Here is a 16351-nt window from a genome sequence, read left to right on the forward strand (position 1 = left end):
TGGTTCCCGCAGAACGGGTACCGTTGGTGTGTGCTCGGGCGAGTTTTAATGCTAGAGCGACCTCATCCGATGATCCTTCAGGCACAGAAGAATTTTTTCCCTTGCCCTTCCACCCTTCCTGTCTTGTTGGAGGCTGAGACTAGTGACATGTTTCCCGCGGACTCTCTGGAGTCGCTCAATCGAGCCCCATGCAGGGTGGGTATGGCGACGCGTGACGCCTTTCAAGGGGCAGGGCTCGGAAACACTAGCGTCTAGTACCTGGGTACGTAGAGCCATGTAACCTGCAAGGGGTAAGCGGCGATTGTGAGCTTAGGTGAGCATTTAAGAGGCACTGTGCTAGGTAGTACCGGTAGGTGGCGAGCCATGACGGATTGGCTGGATTTCCGCCGTCCAATTCTCACCTCTGTAGAAGAAAATCCGGGTTGCTTGATATGGCCTGTCGTGTAGTCGTGTCATATCAACACGCTGCGTAGTGGTCTGATTGGTAACAACGTCGCCCAGGTGAGTTGTCAAGAAGGGCTCCAGGGCTGCTGTTTTGTGATGGGGCTTAGACGCACATACTACTTGCGTACGTACATTTCGTAGCTCTACTATGTATGAATCCTTTGAAAGTCAAAAGCCGGCATGTACCGCCATTTTCGGCCATACGTATCTGTCTCAAGTCGCCTAAAATATACTTGGCGGATCCGAACGGTCCTAAACGGTCCAGATTCTTGCTAGTCAGAACGCGAGGGACGCTCGGCTGGAACTCTTCGGTAGTAGGGTTACTAGTAGCCATGCTCGAAACGGATCGCATTCGAATACCGGCTATGTGGTTCATGGTTTAGTGTAAAGCGCGTCTATAAGTGGAAGCATTGCGAAAGCAGTTGATGGTTGTTATTATCCGCAAACGTGGGAAGCGAGGATGAAAGTGTAAAGCTACGGTAAGCGCTTTTTATCGGGGTTCATCCTTCGGCTACTTGGCTACCCAACGGACTACAGCTTTGAGTCGGCGACCGAAGTGGCGAAGCCGCTACAAGTGCGAGCGGACGATCAAAAAGGCTCTAAAGACTAAATCCTCACGGCTCGACTATCTGCGCATGCGCAACCTCTCCACCACCTACGTATGTATGTAGAACCGTGAGCGGCGGGACGGACGGGCAACGCTAAGGATGTGTGGCACAGTGCGCGTAGACGAGTAACGGTACACGAAGCTGACCGCATACTGCGCATACTAATGCAGGAACATTGCGGGCGGTCATGCAGTTCAGCCGTACTACTGGCTCGCCAATGCAGGTACAGATACCCACACAGTTTTAAATTCTCGACTCATCGTGATCCCCACCGAAACGGGATCGAAGAAGGGGAAGGAAAAAAAAGGATTGCCATCCACCATCTTGGATCATCAGCCGTGTTGTTAGGTCTTATCTTCCCTACCTACATCCTAACGAGGCTGGCGGGGAAGGGCATGGATCATTCCGTGGCAGAGTCATTGGTTCCTAAGAGAGTTATGACCTGGTTCGAACGCGGTCAACCGCGTAAATGTCTTAACTGTTGCGGAAAAACATGCAGGGATAATATGACTAGCTGCTGAAAAGGTAGATCCTACCAGGGCCTCAGGATCGTTTATCAGCGGTCGAATCTTAGGGGAACTTCGCTACTAGTATTCTCGCCCGTATGTTTATACATAGTGTAGGCACGTACTGCGTAGGTAGATAGCTGTATTCCTAGACGAATTTATCAACGAAAATACGTGGTTAAGGAGTTAAATGGCTTAAAAGCCTCATATGGCCCCGTCATGTGCGAGTATTGTTGTCTGTTTGTATCGGTCAGCTCAATGTTAGGTGTTAAATCTAGCGACGAGAGAGAAAAAAACGGCCTCTTGGCTCTCGACCCCCCTTTTCTTGCGTCGGCAGTCTTGTCGGTCCTAGAAGGGTGGGACAATATCGGGGCAGGGATTTCATTGGCCCTGAGAAGCACGCTGTCAAACAACCCCCACCACCCTCAGGACGGATCGCCATCGAGAGTTCCAGGTTCCAGAGACTAGCCAGGCATTTACATAACATCATGCGTTTGTTTCGAGTCTAGTAAAACAAAACTTTCTCCAGCGCTTTAACATAATTAAAGAATAGTAATTACAATCGTTCACGAAGCCTGAAATAACCCGAAGATGGAGTGTTTTATCTGCTGATTGCTTGTCATCACTTACCTACTTAGATACCCAGGGAAACGAGAAGAACTTTCGAAAGGGTTGGATCTTAGACTACCTAGTAAGTAGAACGATTGAGATGCCAATGCTTTGGAGACGAAAGTTCCTCAATGATAGTCTAACGGCTCGGGGAAGGGTCGTATCAATTCCGTCCTATGTTAGGATAGGTATCCGTCGACTCGGATCAGCTGGGCATACCTCCACGAGGATAGTGGCAGATCGACGAGTCTGTCTATTGCATGTATCCACGCGCTGTCGACATTCGACGCCGCCAACCGGGCCACCCAAAGTCCGGCCGGAACTACGGTCCCGTAGATGGAGACCGCGGCGCGCTTTCACTAGTGTGGGTTTTCTAGCCGACTAGGTCCAGATTTGAAGAAGGCGAAGACGGTCGACCCAACGAACGGCTGGGAACGATTCGATATGCCGCTTCATAAGTTGACGGTATGCCTGCGTGTGTTTAAAAAGCACATTCATCATGGCGACCGATGCTGGCGACGGCAGCGCGCGTCAGCAAGGATTGCACAAGCCTTTTTAGCCGGCGCCACACCTATTGTGGTTTGCCAGTGAGCATTTTCTGTCCTTTACATGCCCAGCACACCCTTTACATAGTAGACTGGAATAGCCGGATGGATATTCGCACTGTCAAGGATGTGCACAATCCTTCCATCCTAAAAGAAGACGCAGGCACCAATAGAATGGTACCCTGGAATTTTGAAGACCGGGGCAAACATACCTACTTATAACCACCTATTGTGTACCCAAGTAGACACTAGTAATTATTCGCAGCCTGAGATAATAGCAAGAAAATACCTAGACAATAATAGTAGTACTGGACTTGACAGCTTGACTCGGTATTGTGGTGTTCGGCATTGGATATTCTGAACCATAGTAGTACGGCTGAAGTCATCGTCAGGGGTATGGTCCCACAACCGACTTGCTGAGCTCTCAGGTCCTTTTTCATCATCTACCTAGGTCCATTCGACATTTAGCGCATTCGCTCAAGGCCCATCCGCTCAAGGCCCGTCTGATGATCTGCTTTAGGCTCTTTAGCACCCAGGTGTTTCTTTGCGGATAAGATAAAACACATGTCCTCGCACCAAAGGGGCACTGGAAGGCAACACCAGGATGGATCCGACGCGATTATGTGTCGAAGACATCATGGCCACCTCGTCTGAAGTTGTTGGACAACCCACCGTGATGACCTGTATCGGACGATGAAGAAGTTGAGAAGCATTTATTCTAATGCGTGTAGTGCGTGTAGGTAAAGAAAAAGACGGTGTGTGTTTCGTTACGAATATGGGACGGGTGTATGTGTGCGTGCGTGGAAGATAGAGAAAAAAAGAAGTGGGTTTGGTTAGAAAACCTTGGAAGGCTCCATACAATTGCACGATTGGTTCTTCAGGGGTAAAATATCTCCACAACATCCACCTTATAGTTGACCCGTAAATGCGTAAGTATTTAAATGCATAAATGCGCTAGCTCAGGTACATTCCACTGTATCTGGTCGGGCTGGGCAGGCGGTCACGTCTACTACATAAGCGTCCGTAGAAGTATCAATCAGTTCAGTATCAGAAACAAAGCTGGCCAATCAATTGCCCTAGTCTTACATCTTTGGAACCTTAACGCGCCCCCCCGCGAAACCGTATTTTGCATCTCTATGCTCTGCCGCACAGTATTAAGACCGTATTTATAGGCAACGGCATGTAACGGCCCCAATGTCGCCCCATCTATTAACGCTGATGCGTGCTAACTGCCCACTTAGGCCGCTCTCCAAGCCAGGCTAATCCCCGTCGCTGGTGCTCTTAGGCAAGTCGCTCTTACCAAAGTAGGTATTCTAGGTACCCTAGGTACCACCGGTACGGACTACTGCGGGCTGCTACATTGGGTTACTTTTGGTAGCTTCCGGTACCTGAGTCTGGTACCTGAGCCTAGTACCTGAGCAGTCGCTGCAGGGCCGTCGCCCTTACTCTTTTGTGCTTGACCTTCCTCCTTTTTCCCCCTCCTCCCTTTTTTTTTCGGCTGTCCTTCTCTCCATCTTCATCTTCTTTCCTGGTATCGTCACTGTCGTCGTTTATCGACAATTCTTCTACCCTTTCTCCCCCCATATTCGTTATTTCCTTTTTTCTTCGACCCCACACTCTCTTTTCATATTCATAGCCATTACGGACACCGTCACTCCTTCCGGGTCCATTTCATTCCTTAGGCTTAACTAACTCTCAGTATCTCAACACCAGACCGTAGTCGCCTGTTACCAACATACCTACTAGTAGTAGTATCTTGTATCGACGACAACGTATCATTATCCCGACCGCGCGCATAGCTTAACCGCTTCGGGACGACGCTCCTTGATAAACATTATCAACTTTTACATCTTCGAGATATCCTTATTGGAATAATACCTTCGATATTCGGGCGCGGTCAGGACAGCCTATCGATATCGCGTCTAAACTCACGGCATCGAGGTCGATCGCACCGAACTTATTAGAACTTTATATTAACGTCTACATTCATTTACACCTCTGGAGCGGACAATGGAGACTCCCATCAAGATGGAACAGCCCGGTTCCGCGGCTCCAACTATCGCGGCCCAGACCCATTCTACGCCAGAGGCCACATCAACACCTGCCACCTCGGTCGACACCAAGAACAGCATGTCCCCCTCGCCGTCTTCGGCCCAGTCGACCACTCAGTCCAGCGCCAACTCGAGACGTCCGCCGCGCAAGAGCACGCTTACCCAGCAGCAGAAGAACCAGAAGCGACAGCGCGCGACCCAGGATCAATTGACGACTCTGGAGATGGAATTCAACAAGAACCCTACCCCGACCGCCAACGTTCGGGAGAGGATAGCGGAGGAGATCAACATGACCGAAAGGTCTGTTCAGATCTGGTTCCAGAACCGGTATGTTCAATCCGATTGTTTCTCTGCGAGATCTCGTGACTAACATCAGCACGCGATAGACGCGCCAAGATTAAGCTTCTGGCTAAGAAGAGTCTGGAAACTGGTGAGGACATCGACTCGATCCCCGAGTCTATGCGAGCATACCTGGCCATGCAGGCCATGGAATCTGGTAAGGGCCTTGGCGGTCCTTACATGGGACGTACCGGGCTGCTACCTTACGGATCGATGATGTTGGGAGGCGAGCAGGGTGGACAGGGGAAAGTCCGTAAGTATCACCTTGACTTCTTGGGATGACTTCGGGAAGCTTACAATTCTAGTGATACACCATCTGACTTGCCGATCTCTGAGCATTGGAAAGTGGACGCGTGTTGGTCAGAACACGATGGATCTAATCATCTTCTACTCTCCTGAGAAGTGTACCATGACCTACTACATCAACAACGATCAGGCGGGATATAAGATCGAGTACAACTTCAACGCGATCAAGAACATCTACCTCGAGAATCCCGAGGGCGACGCGACCAAGCTTGGTGGAATTGTCATCGAGTTGAACCGACCTCCTAATTTCTTTATGGATTCGTCGCCAAACTCGAACGGCTTTTTCCAGTGCAATGACTTCACCGAGGACCAGCAAGCCACGCATTGCCTTGTCCACCATCTTGGTGGTAACCCCAAGGTTCTCAGCGGCCAGCTTGCCAAGCTCGCATCTCTTGAGTCCTTCACAAACCGACACAACCCGAATCCTTTCGACATGAGCCACGCGTTGTCTGTTTCTGCTCCCGTGTCGCCAACTAACCGCCCTGCTTCGCAGCCCAACTTCGGACCACCGCATGTCGGCATGTACCAGGAGTCCCAGTGGGGAATCAACCCGATGCATGCCGGTATGCGTGCCCCTGGCCACAAGCGCCAGCGCAGCAGATCGGTACCTACGGCCGTCGACTTCTCCATGTTCCAAAACCCGATGCCGTCGTTCTACATCCAGCATCCGGGTGACAACCAAGGCCAGCCGCACAGCCCTAACATCTACGCGCCTGTCCCGCAGCAACCCAACGGCCTTAACAACGTTGGGCCTAACCTGCGTATCGACACTCAGGCTACGTACGGCATGGATCTCAGGCAGTACCCGCTATCTGCTGCTACCACAGCCCCGTCGGAGTATTCTAGCCCGAACTTTTTCTCCCAAGGCCCCGAGAACACGCCTCTACCAGCTTCGAGCTTTAACACTCCTTACAGCGGAGCATTCCTTTCGCCGCTGCCCCAGATCCCGCAATCTGTGTCCCCGTTGTCCTACACGGGCCACGGTGACCCGGCCATCGTTGAACAATCGCCCCCTCTTTCTATGCTTCAGCGGCCAGCTTCTACTGACATGTATGGTATGGGCGAATCTGCTATTTCTGACGACGGACACGGCCTGAACGAGATGTACTCGAAACACACTATCAACCTTCCGATGCACCCACACTCTCCCGGGTTTATGGAAGCCAACCAGGCCGATCTAGACATGAACCAGCTGGTTCAGTTTGACACTGTCGACCCGTCGAGCTTATCCCCCGAGAGTATTCAGCATCACCAATGATTTCGACTTATTTCTGGTTGCGCGTTTTCGGATCCTTTCGGTGGCCGGAGCGCTATTTAATGCGTGCATAATAGTCGCTACGGTCGGTTTAGTCTTGTTCTCCTACTTGTGGCGTTACGGGACCTTATACCTCTTGTCGCTTTTGTGTGGACTTCCTTTTTCTCGAAAAACTCCCTTCTACCCGGTTTGCTCTTCGGCATACGAGACTTGATTTGTTTCTTGTCCCATTTCATCGATTTCATCGGCCACAAAGCTCAGCATGACGACATTCTGCTTCGGCATCCGATTGTGCATGTCTGGCACAGCTATCGTACTTTCTACTTTATCACATCGCTACCTTTTTTTCCGCCTCGGGGGAAATCATCCATCTTCCAAATGGCCAAGGCCATTTGCGCTAATATCGGGAATACGGGTCCTAATCCAATTCGTTTGCAATCTGGTTTGAAATATTACAGCTTGTTCTTATCTTTATCTTTTCCACATTTCACACTTTACGAAACTAAGCGATGTCTTTCCTGGCTGCGGGGCGAACAAAAACAGATGAACATGGAAGAAGCCCAGGAGGCTTGGGTTTGCGGATAGTAATTTTTAAACAACGTCTGCCGGAGATCAGCGGTCAGAGCTGGTCTGCTGGATTTGTTGGGCGGTTGGCATGTACCAATTGCGAGAGTAATGATCATTGATACCTCGGGAACGGACTGTCGAGGGTGAAAAAAGCCTGGGTAGGCGGTATAACCAGTATTTGATAGCGTGAAATCTGCGGCGAAAGCCCTGACGCTATCCAGTGTTAAACTGCGCTATGTCAAGGTGGATTACTTGACTAGCCCTTGTAGCTCGATGAAGATGAAGAAGAGATTCCCCTGTTTGCTGTCTTTTCCTTGTCACGACTTTACGGCGAGGATTATAATACATTGGAATATAGAAACATATATGCGAATTGAAATGTATTAAGGTGATTGCTTTTCTGTGCCTTTGACGCCCAAGTCTTCTGACCTATATCAAACGTTTGGTCTTGAGTTTTTCTTGGTAGCAAACTAAAGAAGTTCAGAAAGTTCAGATCGATAGTGGAAGTTGAGTCATGAGGCAAATATTTGTCGCAAAATTGACATCGTCACCAGATAAGTGAGTGTCTTACAGGTCTTAAACCCGAAGGAGCCCTGAAAAACGGCTAGTGTTCATACGATTGCCATCGCCCTTGAGGCAGTATAACATGGAGCCTAGTTGAAATCCTGTACGTTTGTATCAACTTAACTGCATCATAACATTTAGACTGCCAGTATACAACTCGAGGATATTCTGGGCCACCTTTGCTAACTAGGTGCCTAGAGAATTTCAAGAGAGTCTTCACCGTGCCTTAATACCAGCGTCAACAACCTGGATATGCTGCGGTTAGGTCTAGATTACCGTTACTATATGAGATCACAGGTAACACTGAGGCTAAAAATACACCCAAGACATAGCACAAGGCTGTGTTGTTGTGAATCTTTTTTTCGTGTGACAGCTCGACTCGAGACCCCTACTTTCCTCTAAGCTGTTTAAAATGGCGGGATGACTACAGCACAAGGGATATATGCCTATACCCAGGTAAATATCATATTCTTCTCGGTATTGGTTTAAGCAGGACTAATATGGAACTTCCTAGTTTGCGACATTCGATATCAGGTGACATTATCTAGCTCCCTGCGCAGCCTGCGGCACAGATTGCCGACTGTCTCCCGTGGCTGGCTGAGTAACGGACTGCCTAACGGCTAGATTGGGTTTGGTGTAAGTGGCATGGATAGGTCTGTTTCGTATCGTATGTAACCTTGCCGTTGATTCGTGTAATAGGTGCACCTTAGACAGTAACGTTTGTTCCATGTATAACCTCAACTTTGGGGCTGTTAGAAAATAGGGGTCCCGCAGAGCTAGACTAAAGTGCTGCTAGTCAGGACATAGAGGCGATCTTGTCTACAAGGAGGTAGCCAGTATTTGCCTACCTGTACTACATACCTACTACATATATATGTTGTAGTTGGGGCTCTAATCTCACAATACGACAACATTTTATATCTTCTATAGGTAAATTAATATATATGAAGATATACTATATGGCCTTTCACGATGTGTCTACTTCATATTTAGGTAATCTGCTAGACCGCTAGATAGCCTTGGTAATACCTAAGCTGTCAAGTAGCATAGTTGAGAGCGATGGATCACTGTGCCGCAAGTGTCAAGCTGGCAAAGCTCTTACACGTCCTAGGCTATGATATCATTTTTGTAGTATAGGCTGCTTGAAATGCGTGTTGGTCTCGAAATAGAACCCCAGCAGTCCTAGCTTGACCGGCTCACGTTACTGGATAAAGTCATGAGATAGCTTGATACCTAAGATATGATTCACATTCTCACTTCCTCAATATTTCAACCAAGTGAGTCTCTTGTGATTATTGAAGGCATTTTTTACTCTCAACTTCCTAGCTTACTATCGACATGGCAAGCTCTTGCATGGGTATCGGCATTTGTAACCGAATAGACGTCCCTTGCATGTTCGATAGACTTCTCACGCTAAATAAGTCTGTAGACATAGCGCGCAAGTGATACGAGGTGTAAGCAAAGCTGCCCATGATGATCATGCCTCACGTGTTGTTGTACTAGATAAATTGTGCGGCTTCATATGAGATCTTGGAAATGTGTGTTGCTAGTATGCAATGACTATCGTCGGAGTTTGGGGATTTGGGGAACTTGGGGATCGCCATATTCGTCATCGACAAATCGTGTCTTATAAACATTTGGCGTTGGGGGTGGCGCAGCATCTGACGTACGCTTTGGGTATGACAATTGTACAATAATGCTTCCAGCTTATTTGCGTAGGTACCTGTTGACGAGCCAATATGTAGTTCGAATTGACAGAGTAATTCGGCAATTATTTCATGTCGACATTAGAGATAATAATAATGTTGTTATTGTTAAAAGCTGGCTATTATGCCAATATTAGTTCTGTCAAGTCAAGTGCTTAGTAAATATTGACTTATACGCTGTGGAGTGTCAGAATGTCCCCAGTATTTATTTTCTTACAAGGATGAGACGAGCCTTTCGATCCATAACGGGAATAGATTAGCGACTAAAAGGACCCATCGATTCGGGTTTTGTGGCTTGCTCTTGCGGGCCCCAGATTTTTGATGGACTAAATTCTCTAGCCCCCGCTTAGGACTTGGCTAGTTCTAATTTTACAACTATTTTGCAATCAACTGTTCGCCCGCAGTTGAATCGTCTAACGACGAAAAGAAACGAAAAGGTGGAGGACATTCAACTCAAAGTGATCGTCAACTCATCCTCGACCGAAAGGGGCGCATGGAAGAGAACCGTAGACATCGGTCAGTTGGGTTGAAAGGTTTGATTCTTTTCTCACGTTCATGCGTAGATCCTGCTTCCTTGTTGGGCGACACGGATCTGCGGGAAACTGGGCTACTAGGCTACGTACCTGAGTGCTAAGAGTCTAAGACCCGAAGGATGTGGCCGAGTTGGTGGTGGCAGGGTGGTAACCCCCTCCAGCCCTCGAGACCTTGGAGTAAAGGCGTTGCTGGCGTCGTTAGACTTTGCGGCTATGCTCTCGGCCGTCGAACGACTGCAAGTGCTGGTCGGTATTAATCATAATCCCATCGATCAATCATATTCGATGTTGACCATGAACGGATGATGACACATCTCGCTTTGTTTTCCCTTGTATTCCTTTTTCTCTTTGGCTAATACACCACTTCCTCCCCCCTCCCTTCTCCCCCGTCTCAAGCGTATCGCGGTCTTGCTGCGTTGTAGTGATGAAGTACCTATTAGGCTACTTCGTATTCTTTACTTCTATGCTACCTGTGTCCGGTTTTCTTGTCAAGCGACCCTACTGCACTGCTTCGCTTTATCTGCAACATCTGCAACGTGCAATCTCACCCACGTTTTCAGGCTTCGAATTTGCCTATATCTAAGAGTTTGCGACAAAAAAGGTCAACGGGTCGAGTCCTTTGTATATAGCCGCCCAATCATAACCTGCCGATGAGTCCACGATTCCAAGTCGTAGGCATCGCTTGGCTCTATTCTCGGCGGCACCCCCGCTGTTAAACATCACCTGAATTATTGCCGCCTGGTCTTGGCGGAGCCTGGAACCGAGACTTCAAGCGCATGAGACTTCCCGCCTGGGATCATGTCGAACTACAATGACAATCCCGAGCGGGCTGAAACGTCGCGGCAGCTCTACTCTCCTTTAAATTCCAATTTTAGAACTGCGGACGTAGAAAATAGTGAAGAGCGACAATATCACAGTAGCTGGCGGCCTAGGCGAACGAACACTCGCAACTCGGCGCAACGCGTACGATTTTCTAACGATGTTCCCTACGAAGAACCGCGCGGAATAGACTCCGCAATCCGTGACAGCGCCGACCCGCGAGTGGGCTCTAACTACCCTTTCGAAGCTCAAACTTCGTCGTCGAAATCAACCGATAATCGAGAGGAACGGCATGTAGAATACGATCTCGATACAAATATGGAAGGAGGAAAGTCGCGGGGCCTATCTGATAAGGGCAAGATGGGTCAGGATATCGACGACGCTGATCGTGATACTCCTTTCCGGCTAGACAATTATCGTGCATGGGTCAACAAGCAACGGAAACGAGCGCTGGGGCCAGGAGCCAGGTTTGAACAACGCTTCAACGAATTATATCAGAAATGGATTATCGAAGGGCTCCTGCGTCAGAAGCCTCTACCGCCGAGCCGTGATGGTCGGCATATACCTATTAGCGCGGGCGCCGTCCGCTCGGTGCCGTTGATTGATGAAAGGAGCGGCGGGCACTATATCTCAAACTTCATACGCTCTAGTCGCTATACTAAATGGTCATTCCTACCAAAGCAACTCTACTTCCAGTTTAGCAAGCTAGCCAACTTCTACTTCCTAATTATTGCCGTCCTGCAGCTAATTCCAGGTCTGAGTACGACGGGTTCGTTCACTACTCTTATACCTCTACTCATATTCGTCTCTATTAGCATGGCGAAAGAGGGATTCGATGATTATAGGAGGTATGTCTTGGATAAGACGGAGAACCTAGCTCCCGCCTGGGTTCTTGATCCGGAGAGAACAGTCGAAAAGAACTGTAAGAAAAGCCGGAAAGGTTTCTTCGGAAAGAAACTAGGTGGTAAAGAACCCGAGGAGGAAGAGGGGATGACGGAGCTGCAAGATGTCGGTGGGCGCCAAGATGACCCGATATGGTCTGCAATCCAATGGCAAGATCTTAGGGTTGGTGATATCATTCGATTGCAAAGAGACCATAGTGTGCCGGCGGACATCATCATTCTTCATGCAACTGGTCACAATGGAGTGGCATATATCGAGACTATGGCACTCGATGGCGAAACAAATCTCAAGAGCAAGCAAGCCTGCTCATTGCTAGCTGAGCGCTGCGATACTATCGAGAATTTAAGGCGTTGCCGAGCAGAGATCGTATGCGAGGACCCCAACGTCGATCTTTACAACTTTGAAGGTCGTGCAACTCTCGATGGCGAGACCCGGCCACTAACCACGAGCGACGTTGTATACCGAGGTTCGATTCTGCGAAATACCGATGAGCTAATTGGCCTGGTCATCAATACAGGCGAAGAATGCAAGATCCGCATGAACGCTAATAGAAACGTCCGCGCCAAAGCTCCCAAAATCCAGGGCTTGCTTAACCGCATCGTCATTCTCCTTGTTTTGGTCGTGCTCACTCTCACAGTTGGATGTATGGGTGGGTACTATATCTGGAGGAATGCTTATGAGAAAAACGCTCCCTACCTGAAGGATGCTGGTGTGCCTTTCGCGCATATTTGGTTTGGGTTCATCATCGCCTTCAATACATTGATACCACTATCCTTGTACGTGAGTCTTGAGATTATTAAAGTCGGGCAGTTTTTCCTGCTAGATGACGTCGAGATGTATGACCCCGAAACCGACACGCCCATGGTTGCCAATACTACCACCATCCTAGAAAATCTAGGTCAAGTCAACTACATTTTCTCTGATAAAACTGGCACTTTGACAGAGAACAAGATGCGTTTCAGGAAGCTCAGCGTCGCAGGGATGGCGTGGTTGCATGATATGGATATTGAGCGTGATCGCCTGGAAAGCAAGGCTCGGATATCTAGAAGAAATACGAAAGGCCTAGGTGGACAAATTGACGGCTCAACGGACACAAACGTTGTCCCTGATAGGGACGAGCCTATCGAGACGCCCTTGATCAACAGCCAGCAACAGTCTACCTCTTCTCGGATACCAAGAACCCGACTAGGGCATTCTCTACCTATACCAAAGACGGAAGCCTTGCTGGGTTATATCAGCCAGAATCCCGATACTGTGTTTTCGAGGAAGGCCCGTCAATTTCTCCTCTGCGTGGCCTTGTGCCACACATGTCTACCGGAGGTCAAAGAGAATGGCGAGATTGCTTTTCAAGCTGCATCGCCAGACGAACTGGCGCTGGTACAGGCCGCCCAAGATTTAGGCTATCTTCTGATTGACCGTCCAACGAATTCTATCAGGCTTCAGTTCCAAGACCGGAAAGGTGAGCTTGTTACGGAGACGTACGAAGTGCTAGACGTTATCGAATTTAGCAGCAAGCGGAAGCGAATGTCGATCCTTATACGTATGCCGGATGGTAGAATTTGCGTATTCTGCAAAGGTGCTGATAATGTCATGATTGCTCGTCTCAGAAATGCGCTCCTTGCTAAACAGAAGGCATCCGACGTGGTACGGAGAGCCAGTAAAAGGAAGAGCGTGGAAGCCGAGCGAGCCATGAGCCGGTTAAGTGGCACGTATAGCCCTAGAAATAGCATAAGCAGACGCAATAGCATGTTCCGAAAGGGTAGCCGGCGTAAGTCTACCGAGACGAGTCGTCGCTCAGTTTCGGAGGACATTGACACTTGGTTGACAAGGCGCGAGACGTTGGATATGGACGAAGCTGCAGGATATGACGACGATTACAATACGCCGCGACAGTCTATCGTTCTCTCACCGACGCTGCTTGCTGGTAGTACGGAGGTTTATGACGGAATAGTGGACGAATATATGGCCGCGGACGATGGTGCTATCTTTGAGCGATGTTTCCAACATATCGGCGAATTTGCTTCGGAAGGCTTGAGGACTCTGCTTTTCGCTTATCGCTACATAAGCGACGGGGAGTATGAGCAATGGAAGGAGGTCTATCGAGCCGCCACCACGAGCCTGGTTGATAGGCAAAGTCGCATTGAAGAGGCGGCGGAACTAATCGAGAGAGACTTTGATCTTGCTGGCGCTTCTGCCATCGAAGACAAACTTCAACAAGGAGTTCCTGAAACGATCGAAAAGCTTCGAAGGGCGAATATCAAAGTGTGGATGCTTACTGGCGATAAACGTGAGACTGCGATCAATATCGCGCACTCTGCGAAGTTGGCCAAGCCGTTCTCCGAACTCTACATCCTCGACGCCACCACGGATGATTTGCAAGAGAAGATCACCTCCACCCTGATTGATGTTGGCCGTGGCATGATAGCTCATTCCGTCCTCGTTGTCGACGGCCATACTTTAGGTGTGCTCGAAAAGGATGATTCTTTGAAGATAATGTTTTACGATCTTGCCGTCCGCATGGATTCGGTCATCTGTTGCCGAGCATCCCCGTCTCAAAAGGCAGGCTTAGTACAGGCTATTCGCGAGACTGTCCCGTCCTCATTAACTCTGGCTATCGGCGATGGATCAAACGATATTGCTATGATCCAAGCATCACATGTTGGCATAGGCATTTCTGGCCGTGAAGGTCTTCAGGCTGCCCGTGTTGCTGATTATTCGATCGCCCAGTTTAGATTTCTCCAACGACTTCTCCTTGTCCACGGCCGCTGGATGTATCTACGGACTGCGAAATACATTCTCGCAACATTTTGGAAGGAACTAGTCTTCTACATCATCCAGGCTCAGTACCAGCACTTCAACGGCTACACTGGCACGTCTATTTACGAGTCGTGGAGCTTGACGGTGTTTAACGCGCTCTTCACTTCACTACCCGTAATCCTGCTCGGAATTTTCGAGAAGGACCTTAAGGCGGAAACCTTGCTCGCCGTCCCTGAGCTCTACTCGTTCGGTCAACGAAGTGAGGCATTCAATTTCAAGAAGTATCTAAGCTGGATGTTGTCCGGCGCGGTTGACACTGTCATCATCTTCATGATGGTCTGGGGTTTCTTCAAGGATATCCTTTTCACCGAAAATAACTCGCTCTTCCCACTTGGACAATTGGCATTTACGGTTGCCGTGATACTGATCAACGTCAAGATCTTGTAAGTTGGCACCCGATTTACCCCTTTTGATTTCGGACCCTTGTCTGACTAGATGTTATTAGAATATTGGAATGCCATCACAAGACAGCGATTACGTTCGGCGGCTTTGCTATCTCTATCATAGGCTGGTTTATCTGGAACCTTTTTATAGGGGCCATCTACCCGCTTAGGTTTGGACAGTACGTCGTACGCGGTTCTTTCGTCCACGAATTCGGGAACAAGCTAGGCTGGTGGGCTGCCGCAGGGGCGACGATCGCAGCTGTAGTCACGCTCGAGCTAGGTCTCACAGCTCTACAGCGGATATACTTCCCACGGGACCAGCACCTATGGCAGGAGATTGAGCGCGAGGGTGGCGTCAAGGAGGTCCTCAAGGAGCATGCCGCCGAGGAGGGACGTGCAGCCCCTCCTTCGAGAGGAACCGAGCAGGGAGATACCGAAGATGAACTAGAGCTGCAACGATCTCTAAGTCCTGTCCTTAGCGAAGGATCAGGGAGGAACACGTTCCAGGAAATGTATATACCACCAAATTCAACGCAGCGGGGTCATGGGCCCGCTGGGGCGGGCGCGCGGGGACGGATGATACATAAGGGGTTACGAATACAGACGGCATGATAGAATGAGATGACGGATGGATGGTTATGTTTATTTGGTTAACGAGATGACGTCTCGTTTGCCGGCCCGTATAGGTAAAGTTGGTATTTTGGAACGGATGACCCGGCGTTTTATGGGAGACGAACGCCTTTTCTAGCATTACGAAGCATACATATACCTAGCATATGGTTTGCAAAGCCAAGGTTCCTTGGTTCGGAACGGCAAAGCAGACGAGCAAGCGAAGGTGGAAATCTTTTTTTTTTCTTTCTTCATCTTGGTTTAGGCTTAGAGAATTATAGATACCCCTGACGCAATATAGAGTAGGTTGCATGTATCGAATTTTACGGCTTAACTTGATACTTACCTAGTCGTGGTTTCAGACGTGACTTATGAATATCGTATTTCTTGTTACGGTGGGTAGACTGTTGGACGGTTGGATAACGTGAAATATATTATAGCAACGAAGTGACGTAGTTGGATGGGTATTTGGTGAAGCTAATACTTGGGGGTGTATTATGGGACAGGATAGGTCTTATGATGGTTAGAACTAAGTTGTGGTACGGGCCGGTTGATATCAGCTTTGATCAGGTATACGCTATACTTCATGGATTTAAATTGCACTCTCCTATCAGCGACGTGTCTAGAGCCCTGATTTAAATAGATATTGATGATTATTGGGAGTGACAATATGAGCACGCGGCTTTTCTTGTCGTCAAATGTAAATGGCGTTGCGGGTCCCTCAATGCTCAGCAGGTCAGAGCGCATCTTTCCCCAGTTAAGCTCGTGGACCCTATCACGTATTCCG

The 16351-nt window shown here is 48.9% G+C and overlaps 2 protein-coding genes across 2 annotated transcripts; both read left to right on the top strand.

Annotated features, from left to right (window-relative positions):
- Positions 1–4563: 4563 nt before the first annotated feature.
- Positions 4564–6854, top strand: F4807DRAFT_216649 (homeobox-domain-containing protein). The gene is made up of 3 exons (XM_047993998.1): positions 4564–5090; positions 5150–5355; positions 5408–6854. Exons 1-3 carry the CDS (start codon positions 4723–4725, stop codon positions 6664–6666), a joined length of 1833 nt encoding a protein of 610 aa, XP_047851358.1. The 5' UTR covers positions 4564–4722; the 3' UTR covers positions 6667–6854.
- Positions 6855–10724: 3870 nt separating this feature from the next.
- F4807DRAFT_216670 (phospholipid-translocating P-type ATPase) lies at positions 10725–15761 on the top strand. The gene is made up of 2 exons (XM_047994000.1): positions 10725–14955; positions 15018–15761. Exons 1-2 carry the CDS (start codon positions 10832–10834, stop codon positions 15565–15567), a joined length of 4674 nt encoding a protein of 1557 aa, XP_047851359.1. The 5' UTR covers positions 10725–10831; the 3' UTR covers positions 15568–15761.
- The last annotated feature ends 590 nt before the right edge of the window (positions 15762–16351 follow it).

Source organism: Annulohypoxylon truncatum (genome assembly GCF_022578515.1).
Source record: "Annulohypoxylon truncatum strain CBS 140777 unplaced genomic scaffold F4807scaffold_31, whole genome shotgun sequence".
NCBI classification, from domain to species: Eukaryota; Fungi; Ascomycota; class Sordariomycetes; order Xylariales; family Hypoxylaceae; genus Annulohypoxylon; species Annulohypoxylon truncatum.

What these genes read in the sequence shown, in the direction of transcription:
- F4807DRAFT_216649 (XM_047993998.1), top strand. Translation starts at nt 4,723, where the DNA reads ATGGAGACTCCCATCAAGATGGAACAGCCCGGTTCCGCGGCTCCAACT. An exon ending in CAGATCTGGTTCCAGAACCG is followed by an intron (nt 5,091 to 5,149) that starts GTATGTTCAATC and finishes AGCACGCGATAG; the next exon opens with ACGCGCCAAGATTAAGCTTC. An exon ending in GGGTGGACAGGGGAAAGTCC is followed by an intron (nt 5,356 to 5,407) that starts GTAAGTATCACC and finishes TTACAATTCTAG; the next exon opens with TGATACACCATCTGACTTGC.
- F4807DRAFT_216670 (XM_047994000.1), top strand. Translation starts at nt 10,832, where the DNA reads ATGTCGAACTACAATGACAATCCCGAGCGGGCTGAAACGTCGCGGCAG. An exon ending in CTGATCAACGTCAAGATCTT is followed by an intron (nt 14,956 to 15,017) that starts GTAAGTTGGCAC and finishes AGATGTTATTAG; the next exon opens with AATATTGGAATGCCATCACA.